Raw genomic sequence first — 23,503 nt, forward strand, 5'->3', positions numbered from 1 at the left:
TTATCGAATGTGCCCCACTATCATGTCTGTAATAGCCAGTCCATTTGATTATAGTGGAAGCTAATTGTTGCAGAATACACTCCGCAAACACTTCAGTTGTGTGTCTGGTGTAACCCTGCTGTGAGTGTATATTGCACCCGACATTCCTTGAAGGCCAAAAACTTCAAATATGCTATTCACGTTAAACACTGTTAAGTTTTATTTTGTATCAGATGTACCCAGTGTTTAAACCCTCCTTATGCATTATGTTATGTAATTTCTCTGACTTCTGTATGCAATTTTGCATGTCAAAGCACAGGATTACACATAGCCTAATTTTGACACTTATAATTTGACAATCTCATCCATGACTTCCTAACAAAAATGACCAAAAAAGCAACATATTTACATAAAAATGTACAATATAACCACTTCAAAAGTAAGTGTGAAGAGCACAGTATTCATGACAACCTACAAAATGTTAACAGTGATGGTTAGTTATTGTATAATGATCAGACACTCAGGACTGACGTAGTGAGATTTAGAGAGTGAGAAAGCTGAGGTGGGGGTGTTAGTTGCTGTCTTCAAAGCTCCCATTGCTGCTACACGAATGAAACCTCATTGTGCTCATGGGATCTGACACATAACCTGTGAGGAAAGACAACAGGACAAAAGAAAAAAATATTTCAGCACATGAGACAATAGATGGGGGAATAGATGGTTTGTGTAACAATACATCCACTACTGTCTGCATCAAAATGAACTCTACGTAACCATATTATTATGACGTCCACAAATATGAATTGAAAGTATCGCTGAATTTTGTGTTTTGTGTATTTAAAACATCCCGACATACCATTTCTGTCCATTGGTGGGAACTGCTGTAAATTCCTCCTAAGATCATCCAAAGACAGACCCTGCGATGACCGTCGCTCTGAGCTGTACAGGTAGAAGGGGGGGGGGGAGTGACACAGAATCCATCAGCCATTGTGTACAAATTGCTGTGATTATTACCTCTTCAAGGGCATCCTAGAATGCTGATTTCTTAGAACCACATCATAAAAGATTAATGAGGGAGAACTGAAACCTGCTTATGTGCTCCTGTCAGTCAAGAACAATAGTGTCTGAGTCAGGGCCCTTGGGCTCAAGTAAGCTGCTAAGCAGTTTGTATTGTCATCAGCCAGTCCATTTATGTCATTATGTCATTTAAAGGTGCCGTCAGCGACTCTAAGCGATTTCTAACTAGTAAAAATGTTGTCACATTCTGCAAATATCTCCTCCTGATCCGCCAGTTCTCCACTCTGTGAGTACACTGTAACCAAAAACAACAACAATATAGTCTTCGTACACAACCCTGGCTGAACGGGAAACAAACAAAGTGGAGCAAGCCAGTCCCCCCAAACACAACAAAACTGTTCCAGCCAATCACCGAAAGGGAGGGATGGGAGTTTGGGAAAGTGGGAGGGATTGTTGAGTTCACTCTCTGGAGTTTTGTTGGTATTTGGTTCAAACAAAAATTGTATATGGCGGAGCAAGATATTTAATCAGGAGCCACTTCCGGGAACCCGGACCCCCTTTATGCAGCAACTGTTCCATTGAAGTCTATGGCCACAGCTCAGAATTTCACCACATTATGCTAAGGTCTTGGTTCTATAGAGTTAGGAATGTGAATTTTGGGCAGTTTTTCATGATCCTAAAACCCTTCTGACCATTTCAGGAACTTTTCTAGCATTTTTGAGCATTCCAGTCTGGAGAAAATCAACCTTATATCAGGTGTGCGCCTGTTATTTATTCTGCTGCTGTAGGTGCGTGAGGCTCCCCAAGACGAACAACTTTCGTGTGTAAAGTTCATTAGCCATGTCCAATAGTAAATGGCATGTGATCTCCCCACGGGCCAATGGATGTACAAGTTTTCTCCTGTGCCTACGATATTTAATCCAGTGTTTTGTCAAGTTGCAAATTGCTATTCGTTTTAACGATTTTTTATGATAGTATGAAGTACTTTTTGTATAGGCTACTATCTTAATTGCTTTATCCTCAACACTTGACCAATGGCTATTGCATCTGTCTATTGCAAGTGAGAATGTGGCAGGTGATCTACTGTATAGGCTTCATAAAATGAAATAAACAGATTGCTAATGGCCTACAAGCTGATCTGATGTGTGATCAGTGGAAAATGGGGAGGGAAGTGGCAGTGTTTTTTTGCGCAGAAGTCAGCCAAATATGAATGTAATTCTGCGGCATAAAGCAGATGTATTTGTTTATTGTACAGAAAAATAAAAATGACATGTCAAGCAGTCAATTGACTCCATTGCAGTCAAGAAGTAGGGCAAATTAATTTACGAAACCAAAATGTGGGTCATAGTTGTCTAAGCCTCTAATGAGTAGCCCGTTAAAAACGTCGCTAGATAGTATTAAATCGCCAACAACATTGTTTTCTGCAGAAGCCTACCCAAGGCTACAGATTAATTCTGAACAGTTATTTCTCTACTGGCTCAATTATCACACAAGACACTGTTTTGATTTGTGTAGTTGTGTTACCCCCAACACTGACAATAACTTAGACAGCAAATTAAGTTATTTTTTCGTTTTGTGGAGCGGCACCGTTAGGCTATCAAAAGCAGATTTCGATTTTCGTTACCACCGTGTAGTCAAGCCTTAAGCCATACCCAAGTAGCCTAAATCGAGGTAATGTTTAATTATGCATGATTTATTTTGTTATTGAATTCGTAGGCTGAGATTCCTCTCGGCAACAATTATGTTTAACGGTAGCCTCCTGCTTTTTCAGAAGGGGCAGCAGGCAGGCTACTGACAAAGCGATGTACAGTGGCAGAGCGACGCACAGTGGCTAAGTGGTACTAAAGTTTCACGCAGCTTCACGCCGCGTAATGCGCGACTGAAGTGGCCATTTGAAAGTAACGCCCACTGTACATGAACAATTTTCAATGATTCATCCAATTCATGTCAAAGTTGGTTATCTAACATCAAGATGTTGCTAATTTGGAATTGTGAAATGTTTTTTTGATATGTTATGCTGAAATAATGAATTTAAATGTTGCCACATAAACAGGAAATCGCCATGTGTTACTTGACATGACTCATACTAGAGATAATTAATTATGATGATAATATTCACATGCGCAAAAGGCATGTCTGGCATGCCACCACCTGGCAACAGAAAGAACAGCTATTTCAACGGTCTTAGCTTGTTTCAGGTTTCCCGTTTGGTGTAGATATTTATAAATTCATGAAATTTTGGACTATAATTTACAACTTACAACATATACTGCTCAAAAAAATTAAGGGAACACTTCAATCATACACTGGATCGGTACTCTGACACTGTCTGGTTCTGAGCCCAAGTAAAACTTTTGAGGCGAGTGTTTTATTTTGCAAGAACTGTCAGACATTCTGTAAATGTAGTTTGAGAATGGAGAAAAGGTTGGAAGGTTTCAAAAAATGTGTTTTTACAATTATGGAAAGCTGTAAGTGTTCCCTTAATTTTTTTGACCAGTGTATAATATATGTCATTGAGTCTTTTGATCAGCATATACTAATGCATATACTGCCACATCCAACAGGAAGTGAGTTAAGCTTCAAATGTAAACTTGTGAAATGTTGTACACACATCAGATATGTGCATTTGACACACACACCATATGTGAATGGATTGTAGGATTACGAAATGTCATGGGTCATGGAACCGTAGGTGCTCGGGCCCATTATCGCCACTTGTGGCTATATGTAAAACTTCTTTTTCATGAGCGAAAAAGTCAAGCCTCCACTAATCTCATGGTCACTGTGTTGTGCGTTGCCTGGCTGCCTCCGGTTCGACCTCAAGCACCACACACATGAAGAATTAAGGGCCGGCCACCAGGGAGGGCCCTGGTCAGAATGTCATGCATGTTTCATTGCATTTGCTTTCCTTTGTCTCTGTGACACAGTCGCCTGGCAACCACACTTTAAAGTGCTGCAGTGAAGTGTTTGGAGCGTCACTGGGCAAACAATTCAGCACAGACAGTGGGAGCCTACGGCTGGGTTTTACAGAGGACCTCAAATGTTTGTTTAGCCCCACGTAGAGGAGTTCTGGAAAACACTAAAAGTAAATACAATGAAAGCTACTACTGTATTAATAATTAGACCTCAGTTAGGGGCTACTGAGGCGCGGTGTAGGCACTTTAGGCCCACTTGGTCTCTTGGTCATACTCAATATACAGCGTTGCAACAACAGAAATCAGTGAACACATTTCACCCACTCAGTTTTCTTTAACATTTCTCTCAGTTTTCTTTTGATATGGTATGCAATACGGTGAGTGTGTACCTCTGAGTCCACACGGCATATGCGCGGGCGTTGAGGGCGTACTCCAGCTCGAAGCGCGAGCGCAGCGCTGCCACATGACTACGTCCGGGCCCACCACGCGCAGACAAGCAGTCAGAGGAGGCCGAAGGAGACAGAGAACCGCTGCTGTTACTGGACGCCGGGGACATCAGCTTTATGCGGCACATAACAAAGAAACACTGATATTAATACAGCATTTATTCAACGTGTCTGATAAACATTTGCATGGTGGCCTCAACTAAAGGCAACTATATTAAAGATATAAAAGAAAGTTTCTAGCTATCTAATGCTTCAATTAGGAATAGACAAATGTTCCATTGCATGCATAAGAAACAAACATCCACTTGTTTAATACTATACTGACAGACTAGCTGACATAAATATCAGCAATACATGTACTGAAAAATGAAAAAGTGAATCCTGGCAAGAAAGAAAGATATCCTGACAAGAAGACCGTCTTCGTTGAAAGAAAAATGCACAAATGATAAATTACATTTGGCCACTAACATTACATTTGGGTAACTAAATACCCTATTAATTGGCGGGCAACTTTTTTAGCTAAATGCCCTATTTTGTCAGGAAGACTGGGGAAATAAACTTGGTTATACGGATAAAGTTATTTTTCTATATGCATGAAGAAACTGGACAACTAGTAATGATTTAATGAGTCACCACCAACACCATTAACATGAACCACTCATTATTTTCACAATGACTGGCTTTGGTGAAGAACAAAGATTCTAGAGGGTTCCGCTCTGTTTCTAAGATCTTTGATCAAGAGGTTTATAATGCCAGAGCCCACCTCCACATTGCACAGACATTCTTCAAGCTTTGCCACCACCTCAGAAAACTCAGGCCGTTCCTAGGAGAAATAAATAACGCATTACGTTCACCAGTGCTTCTCATGAGATACAATGACCAAAGTCAAAGATCTAAACCAAAATACACATTACCATATTCATCATTAACATATCCTTGGCTTAGTTCATATGTTCAAGTTAGACATGGTGATCTCATGACCTATTCACCACAGGGAGAGAAGTGGCTTCAAAGCAATCTCTCATCCTCAACAGAATAAAGAGAAAACATAAAAAAGATATTCAACATTCATATTGTAATGTCTAATCCCGTATATCATATTAATTATTTAGAAAAGTGTATTGGGAGTGTTTGGGAAAAGGGCATTTCTCTGAAAGCAGCATCCTTGCCTAAAAAACTCAGTATTCAGAGCAAGGCCTGATTTACAGTACTGGCATACTGTACAAAGGTCAAGTGCCTCCTAAGAAGTAATATATCTGTGGGAGGTGATAGTGCTGACTCTGCTGAGTGTGTGGTAATGGCTTGGTAGCTTGTTTGTGGTTTGCTCCAAACTTCAGCAGGGATGCCCAAGGGTACGGCTGAGAGGATGAGGAGAATTCACAGGGGACCTGAGCTGACAGAAGTCTTTTTGTTGAGAGAGAGGGAAAGAGAAAGAGAGAGAGAGAGAGAGAGAAGGAGAGAGAGAGAGAGGGAAGAGAGAGAGAGAGAGAGAGAGAGACGCTGTCGGCTCGCAACCAGGTCCTGGCAAACAGCCGCAACTGGCACAGGGGGAGTGTTAGGGAGGGAGCGAAGGGAGAGTGAGGACTGCCACGACCTGCCCCGGAATGGAGAGAATGCTTCGTAATGAGGGCCAGCGAACACGCACTAACTAACAGCCTCATTACTGAGACTCACTACGGGACTGTGGGAACCGACGGGCTTCATTGAGAGCCGGTGTGGAGTCATGCAATGGGGAGCACCTGGGGACCAGCTCAGTCCCCACACAGTGCTAAAAGCAGCTCTGAGCTCAACACCTCCCTGCTGTCGAAAGCGCATTTTCGCTTTGAGGCAGATGGTAACGCTAAGAGCCAGGGATATAGAGAACATTAAGAGAAGCTGTGCAAACTACTTGCATGCTTGTTCAAATCCCTAACATTGAAAATATGTGACATTTGTGTTATTGCCGCCCTTAGAATTGACTGCGTAACCCGTGTAGCTTGTTCTACAGGGGCCTATGGGAAGGGATGCTGTGTGGGTAATGAAGGTGGTGTTTGAGTGGCGTGTGGACAGACCACCCACCTCTGGACACACTGTCCAGGCTCTCATTAGCAGGGCGGAGATGGGCTTGGGGATGGAGTAGCCAATGGGAGGCCTGATGTGGTGGTAGGCCATGTCAGCCGCTGCGGCCGCTGGACAAGGGGAGAGAATAAGCACTCTTCAGCTCCCGACAACATACGATCCCATCAGTAACATATGACTGAGACCTCAAAAATAATTTTAGACAAACGCAGACAATTGTATTTAAAGTAAGGTTAAGTATTGTGTAATGCTTTACTTGGCAAACAGGTTAGTTATTTTTTGTCCACAAAGTCTGTCATAACACCTAAACCATGGATTTACTACCAAGTACATGTGCTCTGTCATCACCTCAATTCAAGTTTGGGACCAGCTACTCCCTGCAGGTCCATCTCAAATAAATTCCTTAATGATGTTAAAATACTGTACTTATGAGGAGATGGGTCTGAATCACTAATTTATGATATAATTTCCTATTATACTTATACTGACTACCATGGACTAAGTAATGGGATGAGTTATGTATACCACAGGCAAGCTGGCAGGTAGTAATGAATCCTGTCATTGTGTAGTGATTTATAGGTGCATTCTAGGTCAGGCTAAACTCTAGACCAGCTCTGAGTGGAGCGGTACCGGGCTTCAGGTGGGCGAAGGGAATCTCCCCGGTGAGCAGCTCCCACAGACACAGGGCGTAGCTGAACATGTCGGCCTTGACGGTGTAGCGTGTGCACTGGGTGAACACCTCGGGGGCCATCCAACGCAGGTTCTGCAATCACCACGGCAACATCACTCAACACACTCACCACTCCAAGGACTCGGCTGCCTGAGCTTCATATGGAGCTCTGACAGGCAGAGCTGCAGCATTAGCATAGCTAAGAATGCCAGCCAAGCAGACACTTTGTGTGTTGTGTGATGGTTAAGATTTAACAGAACGGATTTAAAAATTAAATGCAGGACAAACCCCAGGCTGTTTGGTCATATTGTCCTCATCCACAGACATCAGAAATCTGGACTCTGAGAGTGGAAACAAGATAGATTCAACTCCAAAAATCAAGAGTGTAGCAATTCTTGGAAATTAAAGCTACATCTTGACATGTCTTATGTCTCACCTCCAAAATCAGCAACCACAGCATGGCCATCCTCATAGAGCAGTATGTTGTGGCTAGGGAATATTCAGATTGGGAAAAAACCCAATGACATAAGATGCAAGAGAAGCATTATTTGTAACATAAATATACTACTCTAATAGCAGAGGTGGACATCCCGGCTTCAGAAAGTAAGTACAAAACCAGCTGATTCTAATAAGCAGAACCCCTCAGTCCTGTAGCTGACCTAATCTGCGGAAATATCTGAGCTAAGTGCTCAAGTAGAATCAATACACAAGCCGGGATGTTCACCTCTGCCTAATAGTCATAATGGTGTTTTTCCTTTACAAAACCAGGGATAATCTAGTGGAAATAGGCAAGCTGGTAGTGTTGGTGATGCTGCTGTTGATGATTATGATGATGGTGATGAAGATCATGACAATAGTGATGATGATGATGCTGATAATAATGTTGAAGAGGATAATAACTCACCTGTTGAGGTCTCTGTGGATGATGGGCTGTGTGAGGTTGTGCAAGTACTCCATGCCCTTGGCCACGTCGATGGCTATGATGAGCTTGGACTGCAGATCAATGATCCTGTCCATTTAAACATTGTTACTGACTCACTTCAGTCACATTGATCGCTCAGTCCATTCCAGCACACTTTTCAACAGATCAATGCAAATCAAGACAGCAAAGTGTCTGAGTTTAACAGGCGTTGAGTCTGTGGAAGCTTCCTTTAAAGACATGTCGGTCTATAGAATTATAAAAGGTATGAAACGATTTCCCCTCCACACTGCAGGGGCTCCACTCACCTCTTCTGTTCGTGTAGCAGGGAGAAGAGCGAACCTCCAGACACGTACTGGGTGACAATGGCAAATTGGCTGGGGTCGTCGAGACAAGCTCCCACAAACTGAATGACACAAGGGTGGTTGAGGCGGCAGAGAATGGACACCTCTCGGCAGAACATGTCCGTGTCTGATTTAGAGCAATAGGTATTGGCTCTGTACCTGAATATTAAAAACCAAATAAAAAAACAACAAAGTAATGGTAGTTTGTTTGTTTTTGTGAATTACTTTGTATTGGTTCAAGACCATTAAACTTTTTGGATGTATATTCTCCCAAGAATATGCCCTGGGGCAGTCGTAGCCTACTGGTTAGGGCTTCGGGCTAGGAACTGAAGGGTTGCCGGTTCAATCCCTGACCAGTGGGAACGGCTGAAGTGCCCTTAGCAAGGCACCTAACCCCTCACTGCTCCCCGAGCACCACTGTAGCACGGCAGCTCACTGTTCCGTTAGTGTGTGCTTCACCCCACTGTGTGTTCACTAATTTACGGATGGGATAAATGCAGAGACCAAATTCCTTGTATATGCAAGTATACTTGGCCTGGAAACCATATGCCATTCCTAACTTATGTTATTTAATTGTGTATTTCAGCTAATAAAATTGCAGTACTGTTGTTTTTATCGAGCAAAGATAAATCAAATAGCGATACCCAATTACATTTCCACTGAAATTATTTGGAAAACAAAATTAAAATAAATGATTTATGAAAATTCATTAAAATGGAGGATATAGCGTTTTGGAATCAAACTCTTCATATATATATATATGTTGTTTTTTTTTAAGAAAAGGAGGGGAGGGGGGTGCACTGGTGTTGATAAACACTGAATTTATCTTCTTACCGTTTTATTGCCACAACTTTGTTGCGGCATTTGCCTCTGTACACCTTTCCGAATGAACCTGTGAATGCATACCCAGTTAGTACGGTCAGAAATTACACCACACTTCTCCACACAATCAGTATTCTTTACCACATCTTTCACTGTGTTTACCTGAACCAATAATTTCATGGAACTCCAGTTCTGACAGCTGGAGGTGGAAGTTGGAAGGGAGACTGGCTCTGAGCAAGAGCACGTCGGCTTTTTCTGGAGAGAGACAATCAACAAGTCAGTGGTGCATGAGACAGAAGTCTACAGTATACCACTACTATAACTAGTATAGTATAGTATATTATATATACTTTTTTGATCCCGTGAGGGAAATTTGGAAAATCTGCATTTAACCCAATCGGTGAATTAGTGAAACACAAACAGCACACAGTAAACACACAGTGAGGTGAAGAATACACTAATCACGGCGCAGTGAGCTGCCTGCTTCAACGGCCGCGCTCGGGGAGCAGTGATGGGTTAGGTGCCTTGCTCAAGGGCACTTCAGCCGCGGCCCACTGGTCAGGGCTCGAACCGGCAACCCTCCGGTTACAAGTCCAGAGTGCTAACCAGTGGGCCACGGCTGCCCCAACAACTGCAGAAGCAGTGTCTAAGCCTAAGGATTTCTAACATTTTTAATCATGAATCATATCAGTAATAGCAGTATTATCAGGTGTCACTTTGGTTGAATGATTAGAAGAAGCAGCCCTGTAGTCATCACCCTGGGGAGTGTTTAGTTGTGCGTGCACTTGTGTGAGTTCAAAGTGAGCACAATGGCAACAAGAACACAATGAGTCAGCTCTTGACAATGTGCCGAGATGCAATCTTGCTCTTTCCCTCTGTGTGTGTGTGTGTGTGTGTGTGTGTGTGTGTGTGCATGTGCGGTGGCTGAACCTTTAGTCATGCTTTTGATCTTCCCCAGGGGAGAGGGAATAGACACATAAGATCCATCTATGAAAAATAAAAAGGACGTGTAAGTTTCACATCTTCACAAACGGACAGCTGGCTTAACTCATTTAAACTGTCATTTAAAAACATTATAATCAAACAGTCATCATCCACAAATCCCTTTCTATTTTATTTTTCCATTTTGTAGAGTCTCAAATTTACTCAGTGCTACTGTAACTAAAGAAGAATGTAGTGCTGAGGATCGGCATCAGCCTGTGACTAAGAGGCCCTGCATGGTGAGAGCTTCTGAGCTGAAGCGCGCCTCACCCCCTGCTGGCTGGGAGTACTCATTGCAGGGTGAATCATCCTGGGGCCTTTTGTAGTGTTTCAGCAGGGTGACAATGGCATCATGACCTGCATTGAAAGAAAAATGGCAGGTAACCACAAACTACAATAACACACATGGTTCTCTGTTACTAGTGCTGATGTCTCTTGCTCCATGACAGTTTGTCTTGTCTGTTTACAATTTGAAATGGATTTTTGAAAAATGACTCACTAACATAGCCTAGAAATCTAGAAATCTATGTAATTTGCAGCCAGGGTAGTCGAGCAACTCTCCGTTGGCTTGCGAGCTGGAAAAATCAAACTTCGATCAGGCCAATCACATTGAGTCGGTGGGACGGGCTTAACATAATGACGACTGACTTGCGACGGTTCTGCATGAATTCCCTGCTACTTGAAAACAAAGAAGATGGATGCTGCTGCTGGCGAACAGCACGACTCGAGTTAAGCTTTTTTTAAGTTGGCAAAAGTTTGATCCACTAGCCAACTAGCTCCGCTGGTGGGAAAACGCATGGGACTCATGAGTTGTAGCACTATCCTATTGCGTACAGAGGGAATTTGAAAGACAACCGTTTATCCCGCCCCTCAGATTGAGCACTGTCAATGGTGAGTTCCCAGACCCTACATCTTGATGTGGGTCTGGCTTGTCAGGCTATCACTAACACTCATTAAGTTCCAATCAGACCAAGTAAACACAACATAACTGCATCCATCCATCCATGCATCCATCCATTCATTCATTCATTCATTCATTCATTCATCCACCTATCCATTCATTCTCACCGCGTCTCACCTTTCTCATAAGCCCACATGAGACACGTCTGCTCGTCCTTCTCCCCACTGGACCGGCTGGGGTCCGAGGCCACCAGGTTCATGTCCGCCCCGCTATCCAGCAGAAACTGCACCAGCCGGATGTGTCCATGGTAACAGGCACTGTGCAGACCTGCGGCAGGGGTAATAGCAGAAACATGAGTGTCATCTGTGGGACAGAAGCTGCTCTGAAGCTTCAGTAAGGTGAGATGTTTTTGGCAGCGTCGCTACCTGTGTGACCGTCGCGGCCCTGGTGGTTGATGCTCATGGCATTTTGGCTCATCAGGAACTTCACCATCTCAATGTTTCTGCCATAGGTGCAGGCACTGAGAGAGCAGACACACACAGTTGTATTACCGGTATATCTTACAGCGCAACCAGTGATATAATCTGAAACATAGGCACCAGATGTAGTCGTGTGGATGGATGAGATACCTGTGAAAAGCAGTTTCACTGAAGATGTTCTCCTTCGACAGGCTCTCTGTTCCTGACAGCTGAATAATCTCCTTCACCACTTCAAACTTACCATTGTAGCAAGCCCTATGAGAACAACCAGAAGTTAAAAAATACACAAAAATGGAGACAGTAATAATAGCTGATCCTGACAGGTCCTAAATAACTTATTATATATTTTCACAGCTTCAATGATTACCAATAAGGGTGTTTTGTGGAGCAATTTCAGTGTGCAGGTGGAAATTTACCCATAATTCTACAGTGATTCCACATGTTATATATGTAGTAACGACTAGAGACTGAGGTGTCAGCTTCTATCTCAGCTGGTCCGTACTCACAAGTGGATAGGAGTGTCCCCATAGATGTTGACTGAGTGTGGATGTGCGTGGAAGTTGCCCTGAAGCAGGAACCGCACCACCTCCTGGTGTCCAAAGCGAGCACAGAAGTGCAGAGGAACGTGGTCCTCATTATCCTGAGCATTCACTGTGTGGAGAAAAACTGGACTTGACTTTGGACTGGACTGGACTTTGAAAAAAACAAAACACTCCAATCACCTCATTAAAATCATCAGTTAATGGAATGTCATATGTGGTGAGGCTACAAGTGGGAATGTGTGTTTAAAAGTGGAGCTTGAGGAGTATATTCCTACACTTACATGGACATATTTATGACTTCATCCCGTGCATATTTCTCATGTACAGTGGAGGAAAAATATTTGTTGAGTTAATACTAATGTCCGGTGAAAATTTCATGTGAATAGCCTCATTGGAAATACGTATATTATACTGAACTATGTTGATGCATTCAATACTTATTTCCCCCACTGTATCACTCTATCTTACCATCAGTCTTGCCCCCGTCCTCCATCAGCAGCTTGACGATATTCAGGAAGCCCTTGGCTGCTGCCAGGTGAAGAGGCCGATCTCCAACCTCCCCACTGGCATTTACATCAGCTCCAAACTTCAGCAACAACTTAGACACCTATGGCAGACGAGTACAGTATATCATGCTGTGACAGTTACAGTGCCCTCCGGAATTATTGGCACCCCTGGTAAAGTTCAGTAAAAACAGGTATAAAAAATAATCTTTTATAATCTCACAATGAAAACAATGGGGAAAATCCATCCTTGAAGGGAAGCAAATTTATCTGAGATGAATATTTTTAACAAAAACACGTTGCCCACAATAATTGGCACCGGGAGAGCCAATTTAACCAACATCCAGATGGAGATTGGACAGCATGCCTGTCAAACAAGCTTTTTGGAGAGCAGTGATCACCTCAGACACAGGGTGATGATTATTACCTGCTCGTGTCCGTGGTATGCTGCTATGTGTAGGGGTGTGAAGAACACAGCATCCTGGACATTCACGTATGCTCCATGCTGAAGAAGAATATCCACTGCCTGAAGAGATAAAATAGGCTTCAGATGGGGTTTCAAAAGAATGGTTCACAATTTAAATTTCTCAACCACAAAGCTACTGTATAAAACCTGAACTTTAAGGAAAATATCCTTGGCCTCCAAGCACTGTCCATCTTGTGGAATAAGAGCTATGATCTACTTTAGGAGACACTACTCAATAAGATAACTAACTCTTTTTGTGTTCCACCAAAAACAAAAATCAGAACAGCTGTCACAAGGATAGCTGAATCATCACTTCATAATTATATTCAGCAGTTGAGCACCTGTGCAACACTCTAAAGCAGTGGTTCTCAACCAGGGGGTTGGGACCCCCACAGGTGTTACAAGATACTTTCTGAAGAGTGTCAGATTGTGTAAATAAACAAATAACATTTGTTTCATTTCCATTCCCATTTCTAACACACACACAAACAAACAAGTCTATAGCAGTCTATGCATAGGCCTTAGCAAAGGATCAGTAAATTGGCAATAGTAATACTGCTGCCTTTGAGCGTGAATTATTTTGTCATGATAATATGTAGTCCTCCATGTCTGTCTTGTCCCTTTAACTGTGTGCATTGTTGTTTGTGGTCAGTAAGTGCTGCTATGAACATGATGTTATCCAGTGCATTCATAACACCTGCAATGGTTGATAAAGTAGAAGCCTCATCCACCGCTCATGGTGACTTTCAAACTCAAGACTCCAATCTCAATCTAATCTAAAAGGTGGTGGGGTTTTGTGCAAACACTAACTTGGTTATTCTGGGGTGGGTGTCACGACTCAAAAAAATGGTTGAGAACTGCTCTAAAGCAGATACCAACCTCATGGTGCCCTGCTATTGTGGCAATGTGCAGGGCTGTGAGGGCTCCATAGCCAACTTGCTGGATGTCTGCACCTCCATGGAGGAGGGCAGTCACAAGTTCCGCATTGTCCTTCAATTACAAACCAAAAACACAATCACATTTTCCCTCTTGATACTGCACACATATCAGAGTCCCAACATGTGTATGTATGTGCCATCGAGCCATGTCTCACGCATGCCACCATGTGGACAAACCAAGTTGTTACAAGTTAAAATGTTACAGAATCACAACAATAAACCACATTCACCCTCATGCATTTAGACTACCATGTGCTGTGAAAAGTACATGTATCGTAAAAGGGCCTAATGTTTCTAATGATTATTATACCCTATTATGAATTAACACTCTGATCACTAATTAGCTCCAAATAATATCCAAAAGTATCCGTCTCAGAACACATTACAGGGGACAGTAGAAAAGTGCACTGTCTAGTCCTTGCCTTGAATGCAGCAAAGTGCAGTGCGGTGAATCCATTTCTGGTCAGTCTGGAAGCCCGGAGGCCCTTCAGCATCAGGGCCCTGATGTGCGTTTTGTTGCCTATTCAGGTAAAGCACACTGCTGCTGCTTTAGTGTGTAAGCCTGATAAAGTTCCTAAGCAATTGGGAATATCTGCGGACATTTTCCTCAGTCTCTCTCTCTCTCTCTCTCATCACATACCTCCACACATGCAGCTGAGGTGTAAGAGGGACAGCCCGCTCTCTGTGCGGTAGTTTAAGTTCACTTTATGGAAGGCCTCGTCAGAGCTGCAAAATCAAATTAAAAAGAGTCCCTTAGATGGAACTGAATAAACAGCTATGACCTATTTAATAAACCAGGTCAGATGCACACAGCTGGAGTAAGGAAATCAGTGGCTTGCCTTGGTGTGCCACAGTCACACCAGGGTTCAGTAAATAGCTCTTTGGGGATTCTTACCTGAAGACATGCTTGAGCTCCATCAACTCACTCTCTTTGATGCGCAGATCATCTTCCAGCCTTTCGATTATCACCGAGTAGGACTCACTGACTTTCTTCTTCCATTCATCTTAATAAAACACACCATCAGTGTCCCGCATCACAAAGTTTGCATTAATATTGAAATATTTAAAATATCTCATACAACAAGATAAAGGGAATGTAAAGGAATAGCCTCCCCTTAAAATATCACAGTAGCGTCTCTATTTTGTACATCACACTAGTTATTTCTGTCTTTGTGTCTATGGTCATTTCTTTCATACAGTGCCCTCCAGAATTTACATGGGTCAAACTAGATTATGATAAACCATATCTCATGGTTACCTGTACACGTTTGAGAGGGCCTTGATTTATAATTCCCCATTGGATGCTGGCCTTTTCGTTAGATTTCTTTGTTGTGCTCGTGGAGAAGTCGGCCGACACCATACAGTACTTTCTGTGTATGACACAATAGGCGAGGAGCTGATAAAGGCAGGATCATGGCCCCTACTAAAAATAACCTCGCCTCCAAGAGGAATGCCTGACAACAGTGACAGCTGATTCCCCCTCTGGGAGCAAGCCTCTAATACAGACGGCGCGCACACACAGAGGCCTAACTGTGGCTTCACTTAAACAACAGGTGCCCATTGTCCAGTAAACCTGTGCAACCGTCACTTAAAGCAAAGAGGTGTTTTTATGACACTGAAGCCTCTCAAGTCTTGATATTTTATTTCACTTTCTCCTCTGCTGCAGAGGACTTGCATTCCACTGGCATTTTTAGGCAGCTAGTGGTTTAACATGCATGCAGAGAAATTATATGAAGGCATTTCCTGTGGTGGGTTTTAAGGACTAAAAAATAAAATTCTTCTTGATTGACATTTCACATTCTCGCAACGTATTTATCATATAGGCTACGTTGTGCTCATGGAGCAAAAGTGAAAAGAAGTAGCTTAAATGCATTCTAAAAGATTATATAAAGCTACTTCAAGGGGGTTATCTGAGGAAAATGTAATCTCTACTTGGTATGGCTGAAGGATACTGAGGCTTTTCCAGATGCAGCACTGTACTTCACAGGGATTCCAGAGCAACCTTATCTAAGTCTTCTGGCCAACACTAAATCTCACATAGAGCTGTTGTATGAAAACCATCCTGAGGTCTCCAAAGAAAGTATAAATGAAACAATGAGCAGTTCTAAAAAAATATGTTGAAATGAAATTGAAAGATTTTTAATTACCGATAAATAAATACCATTATTATTATTATTATTATTATTATAAATTATTTAGACGTTAATTTACTCCCCGTCAGCAATCAAACACAAACACCACGATCATTTGTTAAGACACAAACCAAATTAAATATATGACCCTATTATTATTTAACTAAATGTTTAACCATTTCATATCCAGTATGTTTTCACACCAGCCCAAAACAAAACCTAGGGTCACAAAAACTAATAAAAAGTATGAACTACCTTTCATTTCAGTCACTTTGGATAAAGGCATTTGCTAAATAAATTACATTCAAAATGAAAAAATGCAACAGTTCTATGTCCTCTCTATACAATCTCTATACAAAAATATTGGCTGTGGTCCATAAATCCGTTTCCCTTAATTTCCGAAATGTTGTTATGTATATGTTGTTACATAACATCATTAAACATAAATGGTTGGATGTTACTTCTCCTTCAAAATGTCCTCATAGAGGCCCCTTCTGAACCTCAGCATCTCCTCCAAGTTTTTGTTCTGCAGGGCCTCCTGCAGTGAGACAAGCCTGAGGTCCTTGAGTGCAGTGATCACGGAGCTTCCCTGCGGAGCCTCAACCATCTGCAGGCTCGTGGAGACTGAACTCCTCAGGTCAGGACACACCGGGAAGATGCAGGCATTCCACAAGCTGCACGCGGATTTGTCTCCAGAGAAACACAGGCTCTCCGGAGGCAGGCCCCAGCACGCGGCGCACTCCACCAAGCTTTTACCGAAATACTTCAGGGCTGTTGCTTGCGCAGGACTGGACACACTGTGCTTGAGGTTGTCCTTTATGCTAAAAGCGACTGTCACAAAGCCAATGCTCTTGTTTAGGTTGACGGACAGAGAGTGCATAAAGGTCTGGCATGGAACTGACTGTCCAGCATCAAGCAAGCACCCACTGACGATCGACCTTTCACCCACTGTAACATCTGCGCTGAGCTTGGAGTACTCCACTACTGATCCTGCGGACACTACCGCACTGGGGTGCAAAACACTGTGCATAACACACGCCACGGAGGACCCCAGGTCTTTTTTGCAGTCACAGACGCTGAAGGCGACAGGCAAAAGGCCTAGTTCCTCTCTGAGAGTAGGATCCTCAGTCAGGTGGAAGAGGTACTCCTCGGTGGTACCAATGTGATAGAATTTTGAGTTGTTGAGCAGGATGACATTAAGAGGGGTGCCTTTCAGTCGGTGGAATATCTTCTGCCGGATGTCCACCAGACTGCTTTCCTTTTTGGTTACGTTGGCGATGTTGGTAGTGTACTCCACGGTGGCTCCAGGCCCCAGAGCCTGAAGAAAGTCCCCGTACGCATCAACCTCACAAGTTAATGGCTCAACTTCTTTGAGCATGTTCAGCAGACTCTCTGAAGTAGAGTAGTCCATGTAGTATGTGCTGTCTGTGTATACAAATTCTGCATCACATATAGACTCACAGCTGTCCTGTCTCTTGCAAACTGCACCTGTTTTATACATTTTATCTACACTTGGCTTGTGCAAAAACTGCTGACAGGATGTATATTCCATCTCAGAGACGCCACAGTTTTCCCCTGAATCCAACACGAACACCCCATGGGTCGTACCAATGGTGAGTGAAGATGGGTGGGCCAAAGCTGTGAAACCTGACCTGTTGAACTTGATGCTCTCCCCTTCTGCGATGCTGTACAGTTCAATGTCATCTGCACACGTTACTAACACACCTGGCTTCATGTGGACAGGGAAGTCAACGTATAGAGCCAGCTTGATCTCTAACATCTGATACAGAGGTTCTCCACATGGCAGGGCAGTGAAAATCTTTCCCAATGCACTAGCGTTTGGCAAACGCTGGCTGAATCCACCTGTGGGAACATAGAACCATCATTTAAAACTTGCACGTAGGGCTGCACAATTATTGCAATTGCAATGGCAATATGAACCAACGCAATTACCTATTCGCAAAAGCTACAAATAATTGTGCACAGTTAATTTTGTCACATTTATGATATTTATATTCACATCATCCTCCTTGATTGTGCTACTTCTGGTTGGTGAGTGTGCGTAGTGCGAGGGGCACAGAAACTCTGACTGGTGAGCTCCACAGTCGGTCGGGGGTTCTCACCAATCAGGGGTGGCACAAATTAAAGAGACATTTGGAATATTGACATTCATTGAAATCATATCGCAAATCGCAATCGCAATATCTGTCAGAAAAATCGCAATTAGATATTTTCCCCAAATAATGCAGCCCTACTTGCACCTCTTATCCAAAACTTCCTGTATGATCTATAGTCTTTTCCAGTATGTAGTTTGTCTAAAACAAAATCAAGATGGCTCCAAACATTACAGTATTGTGAGAGAATGCCGCAACTTCACCAACTAACAAGGTGCTTGGATGAAATATCAAGGAATACAGAATCCAGCAAGACAAGTCAAAACTGAATTCACAGTTAAAAGTTTGAAGAAATTTTGGCACAACAGCCTTCACAAAGATAACCCAAACTGACACAAACCTGCATGAATCAGGATCACTCTGAATGAAGATAACGCCTTGCCATATATTTTCTCAAGGTGTTGTAGTGCATAAAGAGTTGAGCCTCCATTTCCTATAATCACAAGGCAAAAGAAGATTTATAATTGTCAAAACACAGCAGGAGGAATTGAAAGCTAAACTTGGCCACCCACCTATTTTACAGCCAGGTGGATCTGCAAACACGTGATATGGAACGCCAAGTGGTAGCTCTTTTCTGCAGAGTTTCTCTTTGATCTGAAGCTCGTAAGCAACTCTCTGATGTTCGTCTACAGCTGTGAGAACGACAAGGTCCCAGAATTCTCCAGACTTCACCTCTTTACCTGCACATAGTTGATAAAAGTAAATGGACCTAAGTGTCAAGTTTAATTTAACTCATCAGTCTATGATGAATAGATACACTGTGCATACTGTCCATCGTGATATAGTTATTGTTATCCCACCCAAATTCATACAAATAGCTTTAACATGATGATCGAGAGGGTTTGCAATGAATGGCCCTCACACTACCATGAATGGCCAACATACAACAAACTATTATGAATGGCCAACATAGGCTACCAAACCTAGAGTTATCTGACAAACAAGATATGGTGGATCAGGACACACCATACCCACAAAAGTAATAACATTGAATACTTGTAGAAATGTGTATGCAACGTCAATTCATTCACAATGTTTCACCACCAGTGTGTTAGCCTACCTCTTCTTTCGTGAAACTTTTTCAGCTTTTTCCTGGTCGACCTTTGCAGTATTTTATTTCCGTGTTCAGCCATGCTTAATGAGATCTCTTTGGGCTCTATACTAGACATAGGGATACAACCAGATACATTACAAATGCATTATATGCATGGTCATTTCTAAATTTACTGATAGTGAAAGAGGTTTACCCATAGGCAGTTTACCCAGTTGAAGCTGCCACAAGATTACTTCCGTGTTTGAATCGCGTCACGTTGTCACGTGACTCGTAAACTACTGGTCCACCAGAACACACAACAGTTAATAATTAAAATGTGACGGACGGATACAGAAATATAGAAATACAGTAGCGTTGTACAGAAGTGTTGTACAAAGTGGACTCCCGATATCATGCAGCAAACTTTTTCCTTCTTGCTGTCACCCAGTAGTCATGACAACGGTGTAGAGGCGAGTATGTGTTATGAGTACGTGAGATTAGAGAAACCATGGATTAGCTGACGTTACAGGTCAGGTAAAGTTAATATGTTAATAACTTCTGATATACCTCTCGGTATTGCTAAATATTTTGCCACAATTAATTATTATACATTTTATTGATGTATTGTAGTATATTAGTTACGTAATAGTTAGTCGTTAATAGTTAATAATAGTTGTTACATATATTCTGTAACTTGTTTATCGATATGTAGGCTACTGCTACTACGTTAACGTTAATGCGATGCCTTAGCCTACTTAACGTGAGGGACCCTTGCAAGTTTGACGTTATTTGTGAATGTTCACTCTGATCTTTTAGAGACACAAAATGTGGCAAAATGGATGTCCTTGATGCTCAACAGTTTCTCGTAAGCTGCACTGCATCACTAATTGAGCAGCATGGAGTGGTTGAGCAGGAGGGCACGAAAGGTATCGTACAGGAAATTGTGATGGTCAGACTGAGCAACTATATGCTTAAAAATGTGGTCCATTTCGAGTGTTGTCAGTCGTTGAGGATTTGCATCCTTGCCAACAACTTCATTACCAACATAGCTGGTTTGTCAGAGTGTGTTCATCTAGTGAAATTAGATCTGAGTGGAAATCAGGTAAGTAGCCTAGATGACGATCCAGACACACAATGTCTTTATTATTATTATTATTATTATTATTATTTTGATATTTTGATGATTTTCAGGAACTCACTTGTCCATGCTAATTTCAGATAACACAATTACCAGATGTAGGCTTTTGGAAGAGGTTTGTGGAACTACAGCTACTAATTCTGCATGACAACAATATGTCAACCAGACAGCATGTTATGGGGTTATCTGGCTGTTCAAACTTGGCTGCCCTGACCCTGCATAACACACCCTTGAGTTTAAGGGAAAACTACAGGCACTGTATGGTCAACAGCTTGTGGTCACTGAAGGCTTTAGACAAGTACATCATTTCTGATGAGGAGATCATTGAAGGCTGTACCATCCTTCATAAATTCAAACAAATGACCCCTCATTTAGCAATCGATCTTCACCCTTCCTCAAAAATGGTAGGTGCTGGAATTACACAGTTCACAATAATGAAGTTAATACCATTTGCAGTAAAGTGTATTTGTGTGTACTATGTGTGCACTATACAGTTTCATTGCTTGCACTGAATGCCCTGTCTGTAACCGCAGGAGCCCTTCAAGAGTGAAATGAAGTTAGTCATGAAGACAATCTCAAAGATTAATCAGATCCAAGCACATTATTCCCCAACTTTAATCATCCAAAAATGGTTCAGAGGTCATCTTACCAGGAAAAGTCTTGGGTAAAGAACTTTAATGTTTCAATATTACTCTCATATTTACAAATGTGGCAGATGCCTTTATCCATACACTTTTACCTTAAGTCCAGTAGAACCTCAACACAACCGTGAAGTAGGGTACGAATAGTATTGAGGTGCCGTTTTATAATTTTGACAAGTGCCGCTTTGGCACCCTTAAAGCGATGTTACGCGGTTTCTAAGCTAAAACATTTTTTGCCACATACATCACCATCCACTAGCTGCCTCTGCCCTGAATACAATGTAAAAGAAAACACAGTCTCTGTACATTAGGCTGGTGAGAAATGTTTTATATGACATGTTAATGCATATTTATACTGTATATCACATTGTCAGCATCACAAGTTCAACATGGCATTGGAAAAAGATAAGAAAACAGCTTTCACCCATCGTTTCTGAGGCCACAATTACTGATGACCCTCTTTATTCTGACAAAAAGCCAACCATGGTTGGCAAACATACGGATGTGAGTTCGTTCAATACAAGTTATGACGGTTATGTAAGGATAACTTTAAATTAAGTTAATTTGATTATGTAATTTAAACATTAAGTTAAAGGTACCAGACAATCTGAATAAAGGTTGGCATTGTTGATTTAATTTATTTGCCACTCAGGATCAGTATGAAGGGGATGTGAAAATGAAGCTTTTAATGAACTTGCTCACTGGTACTGCAGAGGTAAGATGAGCAAAGTAGGCATTTTATAATATTGTTACTTAATCATTCTGAAAGACACTAGACATTTTACCTTGTTGCAGGTTGTACGTGAAGAACAGGCTCTTTCATCTACTATTAAGCTGAAAGCCTGTACCCCTCCACCCCCCCAGAACAGTAAAGTTTTAAGCACATCCAAAGAGAAAGGTAATGTGTCTTTCCTGTTGTTATCAAATATGGCTGGCAGTTTGAATCAAAATCTCATTTCCTATGTCACATACCTGGACAGATGTCACAGATCTATCGGAGGAGCTGCAAAGCCTGGCGCTCGAGATGACAGGAATCCACCTGTATGGCTACAAGGCTGTCCTCCACCAGATGGACCCTGTCACCATCATGCACCTCTCGCGCCAGCAGGACGGCAAGGACGTCCGGAGGGACCTCGGCCTACTCCACAGCCTAAAACCGAGCCCCAAGAAGCCGCCGCACCCTCACCCCCCCATGGTCACTGCAGAGCAGCGGCTGACGGACCGCTGCCATGCCGGCATCAACCTGGAGGTCTTCAACATAGTCGAGCGAGCCAACCGGGCGCGTGCGCGCGACGAGGTGCACAGGAAGAGGGCCGAGCACGTCACGCAGGCCCAGGCGAGGAGGGAGGAGGTGCGGGAGTACAGGGACATGGTCATGGAGGACCGGCGGAAGGAGGTGCTGCAGCAGAGGGAACAGGAGCAGGTGGAGCTGCAGGACGCGCTGCTGCGGCTGAAGGCCAACCAGAACCGAGAGGCGCAGGAGGCCAGGGAGAGGCACGCACTGTGGCTGGAGACGAGGAAGCTCAAGCAGCTGGAGCAGGCCAAGACGGGCGATTTCTGCTGCCGCCACCTCTCCCTGTGCAAGGTCATCGTCAAACAGCAGGACCGACAGAGGCGTAAAGTTATAATGGAAGAGAGACAAAGCCTTGTGACGTCCACCCGGGCACATGTAGCCAAGCAAAAGCAGCTGATCCAGAAGTACTTGGAGCGCAGGTAAAAAACAACACCTTATGGTCCTTTTCATGCGAAACTGATGCTTTCACATGCTGTTTTTAACATCGCTTGTTATTGTTGCATGTTGTTCTAGGAAACAGTCCATTAAGGAGAGTACCATGATTTCTCGAATGACACTCGACTCCTACAAGCTGAAAGTGCACAATAACTTGCTCCGGGCAGCCAAGGTCCGGGTGGCGAGGAAGAAATCCAGTCATGCAAAGACAGCAGCCAGGAAAACACTGGTGCTTGAGAGAACCACTTTAAGAAACACATATATCGTAAACACCACAGTTAAAAAAGACAACAGATAAACCATCAGAGAAATGTGGCTCTTTCCTTATAGTCTTTAAAAAATACTTCTCCAAATATCATATCGCTGTTTTGAACATCAATCCACATCATGTGGATTGGGGCAGCCGTGGCCTACTGGTTAGCACTCCACACTTGTAACCGGAGGGTTGCCAGCTCGAACCCCGACCAGTAGGCACGGCTGAAGTAGCTCACTGCGCCGGAATTAGTGTGTGCTTCACCTCACTGTGTGTTCACTGTGTGCTGAGTGTGTTTCACTAATTCACAGATTGGGATAAATGCAGAGACCAAATTTCCCTCACAGGATCAAAAGAGTATATATACTTATACTTACTTATATGTTATCATTCATGTACAGACACATCAAACACTTGAAGTAC

General features: G+C 42.8%; 3 protein-coding genes across 11 annotated transcripts; 1 reads left to right on the forward strand and 2 right to left on the reverse strand.

Annotated features, from left to right (window-relative positions):
- Positions 1–175: 175 nt before the first annotated feature.
- Positions 176–15,353, reverse strand: tnni3k (TNNI3 interacting kinase). 2 transcript variants are annotated; one of them, XM_048251579.1, is made up of 25 exons: positions 15,239–15,353; positions 14,876–14,984; positions 14,621–14,706; positions 14,403–14,500; positions 13,922–14,032; positions 13,004–13,102; positions 12,542–12,680; positions 12,038–12,182; positions 11,682–11,786; positions 11,478–11,572; positions 11,230–11,379; positions 10,422–10,508; positions 10,101–10,157; positions 9,333–9,425; positions 9,183–9,240; positions 8,313–8,507; positions 7,990–8,094; positions 7,522–7,574; positions 7,374–7,426; positions 7,046–7,178; positions 6,416–6,525; positions 5,121–5,180; positions 4,301–4,470; positions 836–918; positions 176–627 (listed from the first exon to the last, which is right to left on the reverse strand). In XM_048251579.1, the coding sequence occupies exons 1-25, from the start codon at positions 15,276–15,278 to the stop codon at positions 551–553; spliced, it is 2,511 nt and encodes an 836-aa protein (XP_048107536.1). In that variant the 5' UTR covers positions 15,279–15,353; the 3' UTR covers positions 176–550. The 2 variants fall into 2 exon arrangements, with proteins under 2 accessions (XP_048107536.1, XP_048107537.1); XM_048251580.1 differs by lacking the exons at positions 6,416–6,525; positions 7,046–7,178.
- Positions 15,354–16,163: 810 nt separating this feature from the next.
- fpgt (fucose-1-phosphate guanylyltransferase) lies at positions 16,164–19,675 on the reverse strand. 5 transcript variants are annotated; one of them, XM_048251592.1, is made up of 5 exons: positions 19,549–19,675; positions 19,347–19,442; positions 18,799–18,966; positions 18,627–18,719; positions 16,164–17,975 (listed from the first exon to the last, which is right to left on the reverse strand). In XM_048251592.1, exons 2-5 carry the CDS (start codon positions 19,417–19,419, stop codon positions 16,570–16,572), a joined length of 1,740 nt encoding a protein of 579 aa, XP_048107549.1. In that variant the 5' UTR covers positions 19,420–19,442; positions 19,549–19,675; the 3' UTR covers positions 16,164–16,569. The 5 variants fall into 5 exon arrangements, with proteins under 5 accessions (XP_048107549.1, XP_048107548.1, XP_048107546.1 ...); XM_048251591.1 differs by having other exon boundaries at positions 16,165–17,975; positions 19,347–19,447; XM_048251589.1 differs by having other exon boundaries at positions 16,165–17,975; positions 19,534–19,675.
- lrriq3 (leucine rich repeats and IQ motif containing 3) lies at positions 19,635–23,138 on the forward strand. 4 transcript variants are annotated; one of them, XM_048251581.1, is made up of 9 exons: positions 19,635–19,853; positions 20,136–20,421; positions 20,538–20,861; positions 20,991–21,121; positions 21,473–21,602; positions 21,751–21,813; positions 21,894–21,996; positions 22,079–22,811; positions 22,906–23,138. In XM_048251581.1, the coding sequence occupies exons 2-9, from the start codon at positions 20,155–20,157 to the stop codon at positions 23,123–23,125; spliced, it is 1,971 nt and encodes a 656-aa protein (XP_048107538.1). In that variant the 5' UTR covers positions 19,635–19,853; positions 20,136–20,154; the 3' UTR covers positions 23,126–23,138. The 4 variants fall into 4 exon arrangements, with proteins under 4 accessions (XP_048107538.1, XP_048107539.1, XP_048107540.1 ...); XM_048251582.1 differs by having other exon boundaries at positions 19,676–19,789; XM_048251583.1 differs by having other exon boundaries at positions 19,788–19,848.
- The last annotated feature ends 365 nt before the right edge of the window (positions 23,139–23,503 follow it).

The sequence above is a fragment of the Alosa alosa genome, chromosome 9 (assembly GCF_017589495.1).
Source record: "Alosa alosa isolate M-15738 ecotype Scorff River chromosome 9, AALO_Geno_1.1, whole genome shotgun sequence".
In the NCBI taxonomy this organism is placed as follows: Eukaryota; Metazoa; Chordata; class Actinopteri; order Clupeiformes; family Clupeidae; genus Alosa; species Alosa alosa.